The following is a 20,797-nucleotide window of genomic DNA, read 5'->3' as shown; positions in this document are numbered from 1 at the left end:
ACATTAATCCTACCAAGGCCAGTCACTCAGGAATGAACCCTGAGCACCATAAACTTGCCACCGCTGAATGTGCTGAGTTACTCCAGCAAGATCTCATAGAGCCCTCTGATGCACCATGGGCTTGTGAGGTTTTTTATGTCAACAAGCGGTCTGAGCAAGTCAGAGGAAAGCTGCGGCTGGTTATAAACTACTAGTTCCTCAACCACTTTCTACAGGATGACAAGTTTCCACTACAAAACAAATAGGCCCTTTTCTCTAGTCTTTCAAAGGCTAAGGTATTTTCGAAGTTTGATATGAAGGCGGGCTTTTGGCAACTCGGGATCCATCCAGAAGACAAGCCCAAAACAGGGTTTTGTATCCCGAATGCCCATTATCAATGGAAGGTCATGCTTTTTGGGCTCAAGATAACACCATCGCTGTTCCAGAAGGCCATGTGTCGGGTCTTTGCTCTTATTATGGACCAGGCCCTTGTATACATTGATGACATCCTTCTATTCAGCCCATCAGAAGAAGCCCATATCCTCATACTCTGACGATTCTCAGAGATTATTCAGGATTGTGGAATCATGCTCTTTGAGAAAAAAATGGTAATTGGCCAACGAGAGATCAATTTTCTTGGCATGCAGCTTGCCAATGGTCAGTACCAACCAGAGCCACATGTGGCCCGGGAGCTACTCAAATACCCTGAGGAGTTGCTTTCCAAGAATCAAATTCGACAGTTTCTTGGCATAGTCAACTACCTCAGAGATTTCCTTTCGAAGATAACCAAGCTCACTCGCCCCTTGGAGAAGATGTTAAAGAAGGATGCTCCTTCTTGGGGTTCCTCCCAGACCAAGGCGATCAAAGAGCTTAAGGCTCAGTTACAGTCCCTGCCTCCACTCCAAATTCCTTCTACGGGAAAAAAGATCCTCTAGACAGATGCAAGTGACAGATACTGGGGAGCGGTCCTACTTGAAGAGCTAAATGGCAAACACCATATCTGTGGCTACAGGAGTGGAAGATTCAAACTGTCAGAACAATACTATCACTCTACTTTCAAGGAGATCCTGGCGGTCATGAATGGGATAAAGAAGTTCGAGTTCCACCTGGTGGGATACAAATTCCTGGTGGAAATGGATATGTCTAACTTCCCCAAAATGTTGCAGTTCAAACAGAAGCAACTGCCTCACCCTCAACTGCTTAGATGGGCAGAATGGTTCTCTAAATTTGACTTTGAAGTCAAACACATCAAGGGGAAAGACAATACGCTGGCGGACTTCTTATCAAGGAAGGAACAAGCACTGACTTGGTAGACTCGACAGGTTTTGCCTATAATATGCATGTTCTCAATATTGCAGTTTACAATCCTATGAGCTCAAAATCAAGCTACAGGCGTTCACTTGAGAAAACCGGGAAGAATAAGGGGAGACATACCCCATGAAGTCCATGACCTAGTGTGGGAAAAGCGTTTTCAGACAGAGGCATGCAATCTCCTATGGAAATACCAATGGAGAATATTTCGATACCATGGAGGGCTCACTCTCATTCCTTAAGGAATGCATCCTCACTTCCCGTATATCCATTCTTTTAGATACTTCGCACTCGCGCCATACCCTGAAGAAATGAAGTGGTTATACTGGTATGCATGCCACTGCTATACCATTGGCATCTAATTCAAACTAGTAGAGATGCTCAGGTTCTTTAGGTGCCATGCTGCAATACATGAAATGATCAGCTACCCGATTGAAGCTAGGAATTTGGACACTCATTTTATCCAGTTCATTGAATGGTTCAAACCACTTCAACAATGGGAAGAGCTTTTCACTGAAGAAGCAAGAAAGGTGCGACCATATCCACAGGGAGATAGGCATGTCATTGTCCTGTTCCAACAAATGTGGTATGTTGGCCCTCCAAGGAGAAGAAGCACTCGAGCCCAAGGGGAGCCTTTAGAGTTCCAACGGACCTACTCCTCAAAGGTCTGGAAAACTCTGCTTACAGATATCCTTGACAATGATAGTGAATATAGGGAATTTCAAAGGATTATATGTGAGAAGAATGGGGTAGTCCCACAGGTTATATGGCCACCAGGCCATATTCCTATGGAATGGGATTATCAAGAGGATTATCAGTGCACTTGGCCTTCTCTTGAGCAGGCCCTGAAGGAGTACAATGAAGAGAATTCTCCTCCCCCTATTGTCTCCCAGGATCAGCAATCTCCTGATCCTCTTCTTCCTCTTGACTCTCAAGACCCGTACTCTCCTGATCCAGAAGCCTCATGTAACTGGAAAATCTCATGCAGTTGGATCTCAATCCTCCTACTGCAAACCAAGCCTAGCCCAGCTCTACTGCCCAGCAGGCAGCCCAGGCCAATGATCAGGCAGGCCCAAGTGGAACTACAAATGTGCATGATCTTGACAGCTGGCCTCAGCCTATCCTACCGTCACAGTCACATGCTTGTGAATGGTGGGATGATGACTTGATCATTGAAGATATCGATTGGGCTCTGCACAAGATAAAAGACAAGCAAATGAAGATGGTCAACAAAAGAGTAATGGGCAGTGATTACAACAACAGCGACGACTTCATCGAAAGTGGAGACGACCCAACTACTTCAGTATAAAATAATGTACTATTTTGTTGGTTGTCACCGCTACAGTTACTGTAGCAGCGTTGAAATATTGTATTTTGTTTGGTGTACCGACGCAACTTTCGCGCCCGTGATAGCAGACCTACTCTGCATGACAACAGAGGGTCTCCTGTTCTTTGTTTGTTTGTTTGTACTGTCTCCCGCTTATAAATTGCGGGTTCGTCTTCTGTAATGAGGGATCAGAAGGAGGAATAAACTACTCTCTTTCTGAAACACTTTCTTCAATGGCATTCTAACTTTCTCTATTCCGGGCTAAAGGGTTCTTAGAATTCGAAGTAATTCTTCAATACCAAGAACTGACTCCGAGTATGCTCTGTGTTTGCCTCTCATGAGGATCCTGCACATCAGAAAGAATAAGGTCGCTCAGATATTCGATCCAAGGTAATCCTAGAAAATCAGTGGAATTAACGATATAAGTTCTGAGGATGTGTAACGGAACGCAGAGGAGACTAGCTTTTTAAAGAATCCGAGTGATTCACCGAAGGGAATTTGATGAGGAAGAGGAAGAGGAAGGTGGAGGAGAGGAAAGTCATTTGAAGTGGGACTATGGAACGAAAGAGAGAGAGAAAGAGAGAAGATAGAGAGAGAGAAGACAAATGAAGAAGATGATAATTTGTGGTAACATCAATTTGTCGAAACGTTACATCAGTTCAGTCCCTGAACAAATTTAACGGAATAGTAACGCCATCTGCCCCTATGTAACTAGGGATCGATATGATGTAATGCCAAAACTCAAGGACTTATGTTGTGAATGTTAGGGATTAAATTGAAGTAATCGTGTAAATTCAGAGACTAAATTGATGTAATCGTACAAAGTCGAGGATCAATTTGATATTGCGGGGACGAAATTGATGCAAAAGTACAAAGTCGAGGATGAAATTGATGCAAAAAACAAGTCGGGGACAAAACTGAAGTAACTTGCGAAAATCAAAAACAAAATTGTCTATTCACTCAAGTTGTGAATAGTGCACACTAATTGCAGAGAACTGGTACGGTCCTTCCATTAAATAACTCAACTCAGTTGAGAATTTAGAAGCTATCATGTTTGGTAAGAAAGTTTAATTTTACTTAATTTAATTATACTTTTTTTTAATTTAATAACATAATCACAATTTTTTTTATATTTTTCTCAAATTTTCTCCGATACATTTTCTTATATATTATTTAAATTAATTTTTAATATTAAATTCTCTTAACTATTCAATATTTTTTTTTCAATTCAACGATATAATAATTACTTTTTTATCTTCTTTTTTTTTCAAATTTTCTATCATACTTTTCCCAATTACTTTATATTTAGCTCGTCAAATCAAACTAAATTAAATTTAACTTCGTTACCTAATGCTAAATAAGAAGAAAAAAAATTTGATGATGCATAGCATGGGATGCGTCTATTTCCTACCCTATATATAATATCCTATTCTATTCCAGCGCAGGTATCATGCACCCTCTGCTCTGCTTTGCTTTGCCTTGCCACGCAGCGGTATGTTGCTTCAGTAAAGCCAATATAGCAGCAGTTCATAAGGTCAATTGAGAGACGACCGGCAGAATACAGCAGCCAGCCTTTATTTGAGAGGGAGGTCTGATATATTACACACACCGCAGCCGCAGCCGCAACCACAAACTACTTAGTCTATATATGTATGGACACACGCATATATGTATCCAGGTCCAGCACCATTCATTTTAAGCTGCAATTGTTTGTGCACCTAACTAAAGATTAAAACGAAAAAAACGCTGCAAGTGCAATCAGCCGGAGTTCGTGCTTAATGGAGCTAGCTACTACTCAAATTTGTAGTGCTTGTCCACAGCAACAGAAACATCCCAGGTGCAACTCATTCCCTTGGGAAACACCACCAGATCACCTGCTCCTATCTGGACTGCCTCGTTTGCTCCATCAGGGGTGACCTTCACCTTCCCCTCCAAGAGGTAGCATGTCTCCTTGGCACTGTATGTCCACGGAAATTTGCTGGGAGGGCAACCCCACCTGTGTTCAATAATCAACCACATAACATAACATCATATCCCAATCCATATTTGTTTTAAGCCCAGCAGATCATTTATTTTTAACACTATGTTTGGATATTCTTCATTAAGGGGTTCGGAGGGAGAGGGGTTTGGAGGGTTATTTAAGACTGAGGGGAAGGTTTTGAGAGATTACGAAGGGATTTCGAAACCCTTATTTGGATAGATCTCGTTAAGGGGTTTGGAGGGATTTGATTCCTTTTGTTATTTTGAATTTGCTTTGGGATCAAATTATCAAATTATTATTGTCTCTTAATAAAGAGACGCATAAAAATCTCCTAAACCTCCCAATCTGAAGGATTTGAAATTATGAAATTTGGAGGTGTTCTTAAACAAGGTTATTGGAGGGGGTTTATCATACCCCCAAACCCCTCCCCCTCCGAAAACTCCCAAATCCCTGGATCCAAACATAAGGGAAAAGCTAATTAAGGACTTGAGATGAGAAATGATTCAAATGAAAAGTAGTCATCGTGTCATGTGGACTGGAAGCAAGCAGATGCGCTTGCGCTGACCAAGCAAATAATTTATTTGCTTGAATTGATTAGCAAGACATGATTTTTCTCTGCACATTCTGCAATAGAACAAACCAATCGTGACCCGACCGACCGATTATTCTCCGAAACTAGACATTTTTTATTATTGCCCTTCACCTTCCACGGGTCACCTCATCGAGGATGACGTGATGATGGGGAGGGAAAAGCAAAACAAACAAGGGGAGGGGAGAGACTTCTAATTACTTGGGCCAACTGCGAACACCGAGCTGGGTGAGTTTGGAGTCGGGAGGGTTCCTCTCAATCTTGATGCCCAGCTTCTCCTCCACTGTGGCCATCCCTTCGGATGATGATGATGATGCTCTGACTCTGACCGACAGAGATCCAAAGCTAGTGGTGGTGGTGGTGGCGGCGCTGTGAGTGGAATGGGCTGAAAACGGCAAGCCCTTATTGAGTTGGGATGTGGCGAAGAAGAGGGAGGGATTCATTAGTGAACTTACGCCAGAACATGCCATTTTGAATTTTCCCAAGCAAAGCAGGAACAACTCAACTCAATTGATCCTTGGGCTCGTCCCACACCACACGGCACACTATTTCTTTCTATAGTAAAAATTTTAAAAATTAATAATAATAATAATAATAATTCATTTTGTTTGTCTTTAATTACATTTGCTCCTCCTTTTTTTTTCCTTTTTGCAAAATAAATAATAATAATAATAATAATAATAATAACAACAATGTAAATATTCCAGGGCCACTCGTTTCTCATTCTATCCTCCAAACATTTGCTGGCCCCCGCGGCGTCACACCACCCCCCCTTCCTCTTCTCTTTTTTTTTTTTTTTTTCAAATGTTTCTTTTTTTGTGGGCCAATAAGTGGATGGGAAAATAATCAACGACTGGCTATCCGAGCCATCTTAAATATGGGCCTTAAGTACAGGGGCTTGGACTGATGTATGGGCCGGGCCGGATCACATCAGTGTTCAGTTCTCATCCATCCCTCTCTCTCTCTCCAGAAAACTCCCACGCAGTCGGGGGCCAGAGAATGGAGAAGATTTTGAGTGCGTAGAGGAGATGAATAAAAGAGGTTCGTTCTGTACTTCAGTCGAGCGTACAGCACATATAAAACATAATTCTGAACTTTGGGGGTTTGTGGCGCCGTGACTCCTCAGAGAGCTGGATCTGCTCGGGAAATGAGGGCCTGAAGTTACCGTGTATGCTTTGGAGAATCACGACACCAAGTCAACTGCGGCATAGCAAGAGAGGGAAAGAAATGAACGGGAGAGGTGATCGGGAGGGTGACAAAGGTCTCATATGGAAGCTTCCGCCGGTGAAGTCGAAGCAGCTCGGGAAGTTGGGTCCTGCCTTCGGCTTTGGTGCCGGCTGTGGGGTCGGATTCGGCCTTGGCCTTATGGGCGGTACGTACTTTTCTCCTCTCCTTTGGAAACCCACCCTCATGGGACGGGGACGTGACGTTGATTGGGGTTACAAGATCAAACCTTTTGCTTCCCCTTAGTAGTCGTTGTTGTTGTTTTTTTTTGTTTTTTCCTTTCCTTTTCCTTTCCTTTTCTTTTCTTTTTTTGGGTGTCGTCAGTTGTGTACACTGCATTCTATTGATTCTGATGAGTTTGGTACAAGAAAAGGGAAGGAATCCTATTATAACAATCAAGGCTTTGGTAATTGTAATTGGGAGGGGGAGAAAGGGAAGCAGCAAGTGTTTTGCAGAAGTTGGGTTTATTGCTCCGATTTTTTGCCGAAGATGCCCAACTTTATCATTCGTATTCTTGATGGACATCAAATCAAATAGTATAAAAATTGCGTAGTCCTCGCTCTCTCTCCAGTGTTCTCTTCTGCTCTGGTCCTTTTTGTTGTGCGGGCTCCGACCCCACAAGTTTAAAAAAAAAAAAAAACACAACACACCATAGTATTTGCTCAACTCAATTGTGCAGAAGATAAGAGGGAGATATTGGTGAAATTTTTTCTCAAGTCTCAGTGCAGGGCATGGGTGAGATTTGGGAGACAAATCTCTGACAAAATCCCTTGGTAGGAGATAGCCCACAACTCGCAAGAATTTTATATTGATTTTGCTCTCCTATAAATAGGAGGCTTCTCCATCGGCAAGACACCCCAACACAAAAAGAAACAGAGAGCTTCATAGGGAGAGCTCTTAATTTGCTCCACAGAGAGAGCCACAGAGAGACTGGTGTGTGTGGGTGTGAGAAATTGTTTACTCCACGGAGAGAGTACGGGGGCAAGATTATTCAATAATGGGGGTATTTCTTAGGGTGTCGGTATATTGATCACAAAGAATTAATATACCGGGTCTCCAGGTAGAGAGTGGTAGGTCCTTGAGAAGGTTGTGTTTGGTCCAATTATTGACGGTCCACAGATGTGTCCGTGTAACAAGTTGATTACATAGTGGAATCTTTGCTTGTTGACCCCTTATGGTTTTTCCCTCTGCACTCTGAGGGTTTTCCACATTAAATCTCATTGTCCTTCATTATCCTTCATTTATTATTTCCGTCCCGATTCTATTTCCCGGCTTACGGTGGAGATTATTTTTTGCCAAGTTATCACTCGAAAAACCTGTGGGAAGCCTCCCGTGCCCAACACTTTTCTCCTAACCCTTTAAAAAAAAAAACTCTTTCTACAGAACAATTGGTGTAGTGTAGTCGTTCCCGGGATCTTTTCATGTTTATAGTAATCTTCTGAAGTCGAAATCCTCTGAAGGGCAGCAAATTTCATGGTTTGGAATGTGTTAGCATATTATATGTCTACCGTGTCAGATTTAATGATAGTGTTACCTTCTTTTCTTCCATTTTTCTTGGTAGTGCGGAATGTATTTTGGGCAATGTATTTTCAATTTGGTGGGCTACTACGCCCTGGTGCTTATCAGACAATTTAGTGGTTTCCTGTCTGTCTAGGTGCGGGCATTGGTCCTGGAGTTCCAGGGTTGCAGCTTGGATTTGGAGTGGGAGTAGGATGTGGGGTTGGCCTAGGATTCGGTTATGGCATTGGAAGGGGCATTGCTCACGGTGAGAGCCGGAGGTACTCCAATGTCGGAAATCTCTTCCACAGTCCTGCAGATTTTCCTACTCAGTGAGTACCTTGCTGAGACTTGTTCTCTCCCTCCCCCTCCCTCTCGTTTCATCTGCACGTGGAAAGAATGCAGTCATTTATTCTCGAGAAGATTTTGCAGAGAAATTTAACATTTTGGGAAATTATCGAATACTTGATGTCAGGGCTAGGTAATTAATTTAATTGGCCAAGCTCATCCTCCTTTCACCGTAGTACTCGTTAGTACATGGGTATTTTCTGTGGCTTCAGTTCTTTTGAACTTTTAACTGCCGGAACTGGATACCTTGAAATAGGTTATGCTTGACATTCTGAGGGTATTCTACTGCTATGGTTTTTGTTCCGGGGAGAGTAATCTCTATTACCATGCCAATTTATTCCTATTGTATCTTTGGTAGCATATGTTCTGCAGTAATTCTACATGACAGTCTATGATTGAGGGTGAAGAAAATAGTGATTTATCTGGTTAGAAGCTGGTATTTTTTGGAAGAAACGTATAAAGTCAAAAGTCTTGTTCTTGGAGTTTCTGACTAGACTCTCTAGTTGCTTTACATTCAGAAGAGGGGGAGGAATGTCACGTGGGGTTGTACTTTGGATCCTCATGTGCGACCGGGCTCTGCAGATACGACTCTGTTGCCCAAGTTTTTTTATGTTAGATCAACAAAACTATTGTTTACTTTTGGCATTGTATTTCCATCTGGTGTTGCCAGGGACGATATTGGCGCACTTGTTGATGACCTCATCAGGAATACGAGGAAGCTTATCGAGGCTACTTCGAGAGAAATTGACAAGTGGGGTAGATGAAATGCTTGTAAAGTTGTATAGGAGGGAAAGATTCATCGCTGCATCTTCAGAGATGGAGTCTGCATAGTCAAGATGTATGACAGGCATAAGACCTGATCCGATAGGTGTTGGTGTGTATTTGTGGGTTAAACTCAAAATTATATCCCTGCAGCTCTCCTATGCGAAGGAAAATGTACCTCTATGTTATCGGATCAGCTAGATGAACATACTATGCTGCACTATGCACTTGATCCAAGAGCTGTGCCTTTGTCTATGTTGTATTGTATGTTCACCTGTGTCCTTGGATCAGAACCAAATTTATGTCTAATATGGAAGACCTTGATTGTGCAGGCATTCTGCATGAGAAACAGATTGGTGGAAAGGCGAAAGTTTGTTTGTGAGGTTTTTGAAATTGGTTTGTGCATTACGAAAGAGGAGGATCGAGGGGGTTGGCTTGTACAATGTCTGTTGAAATTTCTGAGTTGATCACTTTTCCTATTGCCGAACCACTATGTAATGTTTCTTAGAATGCTCTTGAACGGTCTTTTGGAGCCGCAGGTGGGATTCATGGTGCATGCAGAAATGCGCACAGACGAGACCCTGGGCGGGTGGGCGGCACTAGGAATTATTGGATATCACGTAACTTGAAGAAAAAGGAAAAAGACACTTTAGTCATTGAAGTTTTTGCTTAGTCTCGTTTTACCCATCAAATTTTGAGTTGGGTCACTTTGCCCACTGTAGATTTCAATAACTGTTTTAGTTTGCCTACTAAATTAATAGATCTGTTAATAAGAGAGTTTTTTTTTTTCCCCCTTTTTAGAAATTTAAAGAAAGTGAACATTATAATTTTTCTTTTTAAAAAAAAGGCTGACGCCATGGTAGGGAGGAGGTCGGGGTAGTTGCCACCAGGTACTGCCCTTGCCCCCGGCCGAGTTCGTCGGAGCCCTCAGAGGCAGACGGCCAAATGGCTGAGGGTGTGATGCCTAGTGGAGAGTCCCTCTCTCCATCTCCCCCACTTTTCGGACACAAATCGTTCAATTTCATGACAATGAAGGATCGGAGTATGGGGAACACCGTTAGATTCATTTAGCAGCACCGTTGCAAGTGTTCTGCGGGGGACTCTGGCTTCATTAAGGCATCAAACAACTCTGAAAATATTGCTGCAAAATGAGAACTCATTGATTAGTAGATGCGGGGAAGATCAAACACGGCAAGCCTTGCAAGGATCTCATAAGAATTTCCTCGGTGGTACAAAACCTTATAAAAAATTTATACGGTCGGTATCAAAAGCAATCCCTCTCTTTCCCCATTCTTTTTTCGATTATCCTTTTTCAATTTCAACTAGTTTATTTTATTTAAATCATTGGACAGAGAGCGGGACAAAGGACCGAAGTAGAGGGGAGAGAGATTTATCTTAGTTTCATTTATTTTTATTCTATTTATTTAATTTTAATTAAAAGTTTTTGGAAAAATAAAATTTTTATTGTAATTTTTGTGCCACGTTAGATGGCAGTTAACACATCAGGTGCAACGTCATTAGTTGCTCACAGCGTCGGCGGATCTAGACAAAAGGCAATTGATTGAAATATCTTAGAAAACTTTTGCGCGAAATTGTTAAAAAGAAAATTATACCAATCATATAAACTTTAAGCTTGTGTTTCGTTTTTGAATTGAATCCCAATTCAATTCTACTCAATTTTTTGAAATAAGAAAAGGAAAAAAACAAGTATTGCAAATGTTGATAGATATATGAATGGGTGATAATATATAAATGTATGTGTATATAGATGTGAAATGGTGAATTTATTATTAAAAAATTAATTATAATAATGATCAGGAAAAAATATAAGTAAAAAATTATTATTAAATGAGAGAAAAAGATAAAATAATAATGATTATAGTGTTAAATTTAGAAAAAAAAGTAGAGTTGAATTTGTATTTAAAAAATACACGCAACCTTAAAAGTTTTTTTTTAATCACCCATGTAATTTTTCCTATCTCATCGTGCTCATTATCATTCTCATCATTTTCAGCTTCCCCCTTCCCATTCTCATTTTCCATCATGAAGGCAAACGAGATGAAGATAGAGAGAGATTTTGCGGGGATTTCTCCGCCAGGAAATGCCCCCATCCTGCTCATAACCTTGCTCATACTAGCAATGGCGTCCGTCCGACTTTCTTCTATTTATTTATTTTTATTAATTTTCAGTTTATTTAATTTTCCGAAAAAGAAAAGAAAAACTTTTACAATTCCCATGGCATTGATATTAAAGACATTTAGAAATATCAAATATCTCATTATTAATATAAGATTGATATTTTATATTTTTCCATTAATTATATCATTGTCATATTGAGTAGATATAAATATTAACTTAGCATCTTATAGTTAAAAAAATTTTGGTAAAAAGAAATTTTATAATTTTTTACTAGTCTCATGTTCACGATATACATTCAGAAACATAAAAAATCTAATGATTAAGATAAGATTGATATTTGATTTTTTTCATTAATTATAATGCTGTTGCGTAATCTATAAATAAGTATATCTTAGAGTAAAAAAATATTGGTTAAAAATAAGAAACATTATCACTCAATGAATTTATAAAATTAGAAGCATATATATATATATATATTGTCATATCATCATACTAATAAATTAAATCTCTTGTTCATAGAATACATGTGTCATTCTCATGATTTTTTTCCTTTTTATTTTTTTATTTGCCATAAATAATAAAAGGATGAAGAAAGGTTTTTTTTTTCTCAAAAATAAATTAAAATATTTTATTTTATTTTCTTAATTTAAATTTAAAATTTTTATTAAATTTAAGTAAATAAATATTTTTTCCCATGTGTACCACTTAATACGCGGAAGTTTACTAAATTCGATTAATTTAGGTTCGATTGAGCTTGACCCACTGAGATTCGAATTCTGAATTTTCTTCAATAAAAAAATTCGCACCCGATACCTTACTTAAGGATAACAAACGTCAAGTCACCTAAAACCAATCAACATTAATAAAAACTTATTTCAAGTTGTCACCAATTTAAATAATCTCTTTTAGTTTGTGATTCTTTTCTTTTTTTATGCGAACCACTCTTGCCTAATGATAACAAGCGCTAGGCCACCTAAAATAAAACCAACCAATACTGATAAAAACTTATTTCAATTTCTCACCAATTTAAATGGTCTCTTTTAATTTGTGATTCATTTCTTTTTTATATGTACCACTTGATATTTGAAAGTCCTTTAGGTCCAATTAATTTAGATTCAAGCGAAGTCGACCTACTAAAAGATTTCATATAAAAATGATAATTCACTATGATCCGATCGTTATGGTGAGACCAGTTACTTTGAAAAAAATAGTTTTTTTTTCGTAAACTATTATCTAAATTTACTGATTGTATACAAGATTTTTTTATTTTATTTTTTTACTGTTATTAATAAGTCACTATGAAGTGTTGTCTTACCATATACGGACTATTCTCATTTCCCTCCCTAATTCTATAGGATTTGACACTGTACGTTTTACTAAATCTTCTCCATCTATATCTTTTTCTAAAAAATACATATGTATCCTATACTTTATATTTCCTAATAAATGCCATTATATTTTCATTTTTATCAGTAATATTTATTTTTACTCATAAGCTTTCCTCTTATATATTGTATCTTTTTATGATTTATATATATTTATATGCTTATTTCTTGGTGTTATAAGTAATACTTTTTCTCCCTTTACCCATGTAGAAGATCGTGAAAAATGATTTCATTGTTAATTTCCTTTCACAAAGTTATAGAATGTGAACATCTTGATTGTTTTAAAATACATCATGCTTTTCTTTACTTAATCTTATTTGCAAACTTAATTAGAAGTTATTTGATGCAGTTTTTAGACCTGCAGCTGGCAAAATTCCTTAGTAATTTAACTAAAAGAATTCCTTGTTAACCTCACTAGCACAAGTGTCCTCCACCTTTCCTTTTTTCTTTTTTAGTTTTTCCAAATTTCTTTGTATTTTCAAAAACTTCTATGATACAATTTTTTACTTTTATCCCCCTAATCCTTTTCAGCATATTTCTTTATAACCTACTATCTTTTCAACTCGCTTTCCAAGCACATCATCCCGAAAGCTTATTACGACAGAGCATGTGTTATTTATATTGTAAAAAAGTTAAATCATAATTATTTTAATGTAATATATATTTTACACTATTGTTACAAGATTTTTTTTCAACAACTTCTAAATAATCGATGTGCTCATTTATGTTAAAATTGTATATCATCTATATCAAGAAACTAAACCCATTTCAAGTATTACAAAAAAAGAAAAAAAAGGGTCATCTATAGTTTTCCAAAAAAATTCATTTTATATTTATATCCTTCTAGCATTTCCTCCTTTTTAGTTAACATTATCATTTTTTTCGCTCTTGCATTTTCATTCTCCAATTTAATTTCTAATTAGAATGTCCCATTTATTTCTAAATATATTGAAATATAATAAATTTGATGTTTGTTATATATTTTTGACTACATTGAAGTATTATTGATTTTCTTCAAAAATCTTCTCTCCCGATGGTGCTCCACTTAATAATATATAAATTAGCATTTTTTTTTATCTAAATAACATAACAACATATATTGATGGAAATGTATCCCCAAAATACTTTTTTTTCTTGTGATAAGTGGTGAGATTCATTAATAACATCCTCAAAAGACTTAGATCAAATAAAGTTATCAAAATAACATATAATTAGAGAAATAAGCTAAGTTTATAATGTGAACGGATGGGATGTTAATATTGACTATATATTTATTAGGTATATAAATTTTCTAACATATAAGATTTTTTGGGAATAGTAACAATATGCGTAATAATCATTAAGAATCATTAAGAAAACAATGGAGTCGAGAAGAATTTTTATATAGCTAATATGATCAACAATGAGATGCAACTCCTTATTTAAAAAAAAATCAATGACATGCAATATTCTAAAATAAACACGTACCATATTTTTTTAAGTTTACACGATTATTATCTTTTTATTATAAAGAGAGAAAATAAAAAGTGAATTGTTTGGCTTTATATTTTTACAGCTAAGTATTGAATGTGATTTTTGACCCGCGATATCACGCGTGTCTTACTACCTAGTGGTATTTTAACCGTAACTTTACCTTGTGTGAGTAAACAAATTTTTTATTATATATTTTTTCAGTAAATTAAAATTGTGGAAGACATTATTCTTGTAATTGCATGGGATCCATTAAAAAAAGTTATTTTCCTCCCAACAAGTGCGCTTACCGAGATTCAAACTTGTGTTCTTCTCTTTATGTAATTAAAAAATCAACAATAGAAGCAGCTGAAATATCAATGTATTCTTGGATTAAAGTATTATTATCACACGGAAGCTAAAAGAAGCAAAAATATTCCCTAATTCATACAATTGGAACTCGATAAGCTCATTCGTCCATTTCTACGAACACTTGGAGTGCATGCACATTAGAAACAACACTTCAGATAAAATCAGTACCTTAACCTTCAGACTAAGGGTTTTCCTATGACTTATTAGCAATTGATATGCACTCCTGAACTCAAGCTCGCCTTTTACTCAACCTGCAAATAAACAAATACTTCTTTGTAAACTGAATAGCGAGACTGAGAATGAGAGACGCACGACTTGATGGGGAAGAAACCGTAAACGACGGTCGGTGAGGGCAAAATTTCTGACAATCAGTGATAACAGACTTCGATTCCGAGTGGAGTAAAATGCGAAAAATAGCAAAATCCGATCGGTGATGGCACATTATGATCAGAGAGAGAGACAGAGAAGCATGCAACCAGATAGCCGTCGGTCATTGATGACCGGGGCTATTGACAATCGGTGAGTTCCGAGATGGAGGAAACAGGCGATTGAAAACAATGAGGGAGAAACGACTGTGAGAGAGAGGGAGGGAGGGAGCAAGAGAACGAGCAATGGCGATCAACGAGGGTAGGAAAGATGTTGATGGAGAAAATTTTAGAAGACACCAATAATAATTCTTCAATGAAGAAAATGTGAGTGATCACGTGGCGAAGGAAAATCACCAAATAACTTTTCGAAAATCAGAGAGTCGTCTTGTTTTTTTCCCTTATTCAATTTATTTCAAATTAAATTAATATAAGTATATATGTTGCAAAGATGTCAACTAGCGCACAATTAATGGAGCTGCCGTTATGGTGCATAGAGAACTGCCGCCTATTCACCAACACCACTGCCGCGAAAATTGCCGCAAATAAAGCATATAACGGCAGCTTTTAAACTGCCACGAAATAACCGGCGCGAGAGTTTAATTTTGTAGTAGTGATATGAATTTATAACTAAGTATATTAGATATTGGACAATTGAAATACTAAACATTACTCATGCTACGCACGGTTTGATGTATAACTTTCTTTTTTGGCCAATTTAGAATCTCTAAAACGTGTAACTATTCTTCCATAATTTTGCAATGTGTACATTTTTTATAATAATAATTAAAAGAGATATTCCCTAAAATAGTTAAGAGAGTTTCGGCTAGCAAAAAAGAAAAGAAATAGAGGAGAGATATGGAGAGAGGAGAGAGAAGATGGAGAAAAAGCGGGAAAAGTGAGATTGTAGATAAATAATCAATGTGAGTTGCGTCAAATGATTGAATACTTATTTTGCTTAAATAAAGTCTTAATTTCGAGTTTTTGTGAATGCAAAAAATCAATATTATGAGAGCTTTATCCTTTAGTGGGCCGACCTGGTTAGATTAGATTAGTCCGAGTCCAATTTGGTTTTCGAATACTGGGGTTTATTCCGAAAAAAAAGTAGGTAAATTGATAAATTGATCCTTTTTTGGTGTGAACATGATATTCGGAAGACCTCGACTAGTTCAGTCATGTCGGATCGACTCACTGTGGGGTAAAACTCTTCTAGCGTGATTAATTAGTCCTTCTATCTAATGGCCTTTATTTTATAGTAAATAAATTGACTAATTTATTATTTTATTTAGTGGCCCTTATTTTACGGATTTATTTTATCAGGGACAACTTCGGAAAGTGAATGTTACATGGCAGAGGTCTTCTCCAGTATATATATATACATATATATATATATAGATCGTGCAAGTAATAAAGGGATGAGTTGAGCATCGTTCCTATAGGGAGTTGATCTAATAAGCTTGCTAAACACTAAAATTATTACATCTCTATAATAGTCAAGCAAATCGATTTATGAGATGTAAAGTTAATGAAAAGTACTAACTAGCTAAACATTATCTAACTCAATTATTGTGAATCAAAGATGATAAAGTCTAGGGTCTCGATTTCCCTCATGTTGTCTTAACTTTACCCATATTCTCCTTCTTATATTCTTGAATGATTGGATATACTACCCCGAGATTCTAAATTCTCTCCTAGGTATCTTTTGAATTGCTTAGGGGATATATTATTTAAACCAGAATCTCTATATGTTTATGAGAATTAAAGTCTAAATAAACTCATAAAGTTCCAATCCTGATTGTGAGTGCCTAAGGCAAGCATGTATATTTATATCAATACTCGTGAAACAGCCCAACTATCGACTAGTCAAGATCGAACAAAGGCTACTCCATCCCTTATCTAAATCGTAGCTCACTCCGTCGAGTTTGCTAAGATTATTCAATGTAATTGATGGCCAAACAATCACAAGCATTAAGAACGGGATGAAATAAGTACATATATTCTTTCAACAACACGACCAAAAAGAGTATCATGAGGTTAAATAAACATCGAGTTCCATCAATTCCCTGGAAGAAAATCTTAGTTTATGCTCACAAAATACATCATTTCAGGAGTTTTCAACATGCTAAACAAGAGAATAGAAGAGTGGTAAGGGAAGAACAAACTTGAAGGAGTCGATATCTCGACTTGTTACCCAGTTCTCTTCCTCTTCGGCTTGAGCTCGGTTGCCCCTTCTTCTATTCTCCTCTGCTCAGTTCCGCCCTGCTCTATTTTTGTAGCTCCCTACCTCTCCTCCTTGTTTATGAACAAAAAGAAGAGAGGAAAGAGAAGGAGATGTATATATGTATCCTTCATCTTCTTCCTTCCATCTATATATATAGGCCAAACACACTAATAACTTGTCTTTACCCTAATTAATGAAAGGCTTATCGAGTTTACAAGTTGGCCAATTGATCACAAAAAGGTGGCCTATAATTTTTGACTTTCAAAACAAGAATGTCAGTTCTTAAAGAGGGTGACAGACTGTTCAGAGTTGTGACTGCTGACTTTTAAAGTTACGACTCCAAACCTACTGCCCCTTGCTTTCCAAACTAAAGTTGCGACTTCAGATTGTTGCAGTTGCAACTCCACCAAGTGCAGTCGCGATCCATCCTTCCGATACTTCTACAAACATGAAAGCACATCAACGTGAGTAATAAAACCTTCAAAATAAGAGCTAAAGATTAAACACTTCCTACAACACTAAACTTGACTTAAAAACTAACAAGAACACTAGCAACAGTCGAAGACTTAGTATGAATATTTGCTCATTTACGGAGAAAATAACCCTAATATAAAGAGTTATCAATAAATGTGATAGATGTAATTTTACACTTATTAGATCTGACTACCTACAAAACTTGACTTTCCGTTCCAGCTCTAATGTTCCAAGTGGAAAAAGTTTTTTGTTTTAAATTTTTACTATAAGATTCGACAAACAAGTATATAAGAATAAAATATCTTTAACAAATAATTTTTTTTTTCAGATTTAAGGAAGATATAAGTTTAGTGCAATGAAATATAAAATTTTTAATAACTAATGAAGGGCATAAATAGTCCCACCAATATAATTGAATTATATTGTATACATCTATACTATCTATATCTACACTACTATTTATACTATCATCTACACTATTATATATAAAGTCAGAGAAGTGGCTTTCTAGTCTCACTTTACTTTCCATATTTATCCCTCGTCAAATCCCAGAAAACAAAACAGAAATCGGGCAATTGAGGTGATTTGGGTAATTCAACCATTTCAAACAGTTACCCAGCATCCACTTTCTCAAAATCCCTCTATTTTTCCCCCCCTCAAAATCCCTCTATTTTCTTCCCACTCTTTTACTCCAAGAAAAGCTGCTACCAAGTTTGGTTATTCTCCTCCTCTACAGTCAAGCAAGCAGAGGTACTGTGGCTGCTTCTTGTTCGTCTTCTTCACCTCATGGTGGCATACAACCGAAACAACTCCCGCTAGATAGCCGCCCTTTTCTCTCTCTTTTTACAACCTTGTGGACGGATGAAAGAAGAGAAGTTACAGAACGGGGCAGTGAGGGCTCGCGAAGTAGACAGCAAGCAACAGCTTCTCAGCCCCCAAACCTTTTAACTATTAAACAAGGGCGTTAGCGCCCCTATCTCTAAAGGGGCGTAAGCACTTCACTCGCTAGGGGATGGGATTCATTCACTTGCATTCCTACTAGCACTACAAAAAGCTCCAGTCAACATGCCCCTACTACTGCTGTGCAGCCTTTCCTCGGGTTCGTAGAGTCGGGTTTCTGTTTATCCACAACGGAGGAGCCGCCCCCACCAGGCGGCCATGGGTCATAACGCATTCTTCGCACAACAAATCCACTTTGAAGTTGACTTATTCTTTCGGCTTCCATATTTCCTCCCATTCTCTCTCTTGCGATTTACTCACTTTTCTGTATATATGATTGATTTTTCAATTTGCAAGGAAATGAATTATCCATGCGTGTATGTGCACTTCCGTTTGTTGATTCATTTTTATTTTTCTTTTGCTTATAGTGAAACTCAATGTCATTAGCTTTAGGGAAGATCTGGGGTGCAATTAGTTTTTACTATACAATCAAAATAAGTTACCCAAGTTTGTAGTAAATTATTATTAAAATTTATAGTAAATTACTAGTAACTAAAGTAAATTATTAACAAAAGAGGTAAATTTACACATATTTCGAAATAAGTTACATAAATTTTGAAATATGACACGTATTTCAAAAAATTTTACTTAGCTTTTACTCATATATTTAGTGATTTACGTGATTATATGATGCAACCCATTTTATCGATTGCACCATAAAATTTCTCATCACTTCACTGATCCTTCATCTTTGTGCAATATTTTATCAATACTCATATGATTCATTTGAGATATATAAAGTGTGGTTATTAAGATCTTCTGATCATTGAGCCCGGACAATTGATTCATGAATTAGTGAATCAACTAGGGTGAAAATAGCTAGAAAAAGACACAATAATCCTTCTTTCAATTTTTTTTTCGATGGGATTTAATGGTATTATTTTTGCCATCAAAATCAATTTGGTGTATGTGACCTTAAAAAATATCCATATTTAATTTTTTGCCATAAAAAAAGGTTGCGTATGAACATATAAATGGGAAACTTTTTAAAGTTTCCAAAGCACGACCCAATTTTTTTGTCCTTGGGTTAATAATAATAAAAAAAGCACAAACCTTTTACATTTTAATAATTTTAGTACGAATTTTTTTCTTTAATCTAAAAATGCACAAACTTTTGATTTAATAATAATTCTAGCACGTCGTCAAATTTTTCATTAATTTGGACAGATTCGATGCCACATAGGAAGCCAGCGATCTCAATCGGGGAGGAGGTCGCTGGCGACCCCAATGGGGGGTGGTCGGTTGATAATTGGGGTTGTGGCTGCACCCACCGAAATAGGGAGAACCCTCGAATTGGGGGTTAGGGGCATCGATTCTGGTCACCACCTCCCGATTGGGATTGCCGGCAATCTCCCCCTCGATTGGGGTCGTTGGTACCCTTTGTGACATCGATTTCATCCAAATTGCCGTGCTAGAATTGTTATCACATCGAAAGTTTGAGCATTTTTAGGTTAATGAAAAAAGTTCGTGTTAGAATTGTTAAAATGTGAAAATTTTATTTTTTTTTGTTATTAACCCTTGAATTTTCAATTTTTTTTCATTTTCTAAAAACTCCATGTTCTCTGAAACTAAAACAAATTTAAATCACTCAATTACTTTTTTAAAGTCAATATTAATGTTATGTCTTTATTCTTTTCTCGGTATTCCGACTCCTAGAGTGTAAAACATTTTATTTTGGGAATATCAACTCCATAGTTTGTACGTTTGGACAAAGCTAGCTCAAAGTCTCAGCTACATTTACTTATTTTTTAAATACGTTATTGATTCAAATGTTTCACTAATACAAATTTTAATACGTAAGTATGGTAGTAATATGACTCATATATTAATCAATCAAATATGCGCTTAACATTCCAATGATATGTGAATATTCTTCAATTCCCCATAAGTTCATCGTTCATATACTCTACTTGCATATATATATATATATATATATTGGATACTTCAATCACCCAATTCCGTACTTTAGTAAGTTTTCAATTTTTTTAGACTATTCCATATGTTGAAATCAATCTTGTGAGATTATGGTTATATTTTCCCCAATGATCTTCATCTTTATATTGTCCGCGCATAGCGGTGGTGTGTTGTTCGCTTATATATATTAAGAAGCACGAATCTAAAAAATATAATGTGATAAATTATACTCTGAGTTTTTCCAAACTTAATTGAGTATTAATTATCAGCTTATATATATATAAATTCTAACTGTCACAATTCGGAACTCCATTTTCATGACTCTTAGCTCACCATATTCATGAATTTTTTAAAAAATTAGTTTAATCTTAATAAAACTATGACACTTGTTGTTGGATTGTAATTGTAAATCACGAATAAAACTATTTCTTTAAATAAATGATTTTCTCGATATTTTTTAA

General features: G+C 36.8%; 2 protein-coding genes and 1 long non-coding RNA gene across 5 annotated transcripts; 1 reads left to right on the top strand and 2 right to left on the bottom strand.

Moving 5' to 3' along the window:
* Positions 1-4,147: 4,147 nt before the first annotated feature.
* Positions 4,148-5,719, bottom strand: LOC116200149. The gene is made up of 2 exons (XM_031530872.1): positions 5,389-5,719; positions 4,148-4,613 (listed from the first exon to the last, which is right to left on the bottom strand). Exons 1-2 carry the CDS (start codon positions 5,655-5,657, stop codon positions 4,409-4,411), a joined length of 474 nt encoding a protein of 157 aa, XP_031386732.1. The 5' UTR covers positions 5,658-5,719; the 3' UTR covers positions 4,148-4,408.
* A 455-nt stretch (positions 5,720-6,174) lies between these two features.
* On the top strand, positions 6,175-9,532 carry LOC116200148 (glycine-rich cell wall structural protein 1). Of its 3 annotated transcripts, none has more exons than XM_031530871.1 (3): positions 6,175-6,559; positions 8,066-8,240; positions 9,351-9,532. In XM_031530871.1, the coding sequence occupies exons 1-3, from the start codon at positions 6,358-6,360 to the stop codon at positions 9,361-9,363; spliced, it is 390 nt and encodes a 129-aa protein (XP_031386731.1). In that variant the 5' UTR covers positions 6,175-6,357; the 3' UTR covers positions 9,364-9,532. The 3 variants fall into 3 exon arrangements, with proteins under 3 accessions (XP_031386731.1, XP_031386730.1, XP_031386729.1); XM_031530870.1 differs by lacking the exon at positions 9,351-9,532 and adding an exon at positions 8,927-9,316; XM_031530869.1 differs by lacking the exon at positions 9,351-9,532 and adding an exon at positions 8,775-9,316.
* A 118-nt stretch (positions 9,533-9,650) lies between these two features.
* LOC116200151 lies at positions 9,651-15,206 on the bottom strand. Its single transcript, XR_004155667.1, has 2 exons — positions 14,532-15,206; positions 9,651-10,159 (listed from the first exon to the last, which is right to left on the bottom strand). It is a non-coding gene; the product is annotated as an uncharacterized LOC116200151 (long non-coding RNA).
* Between the last annotated feature and the right edge of the window lie 5,591 nt (positions 15,207-20,797).

This window comes from Punica granatum, chromosome 3, assembly GCF_007655135.1.
Source record: "Punica granatum isolate Tunisia-2019 chromosome 3, ASM765513v2, whole genome shotgun sequence".
In the NCBI taxonomy this organism is placed as follows: Eukaryota; Viridiplantae; Streptophyta; class Magnoliopsida; order Myrtales; family Lythraceae; genus Punica; species Punica granatum.
This window is presented reverse-complemented; position numbering and strand designations above follow the sequence as displayed.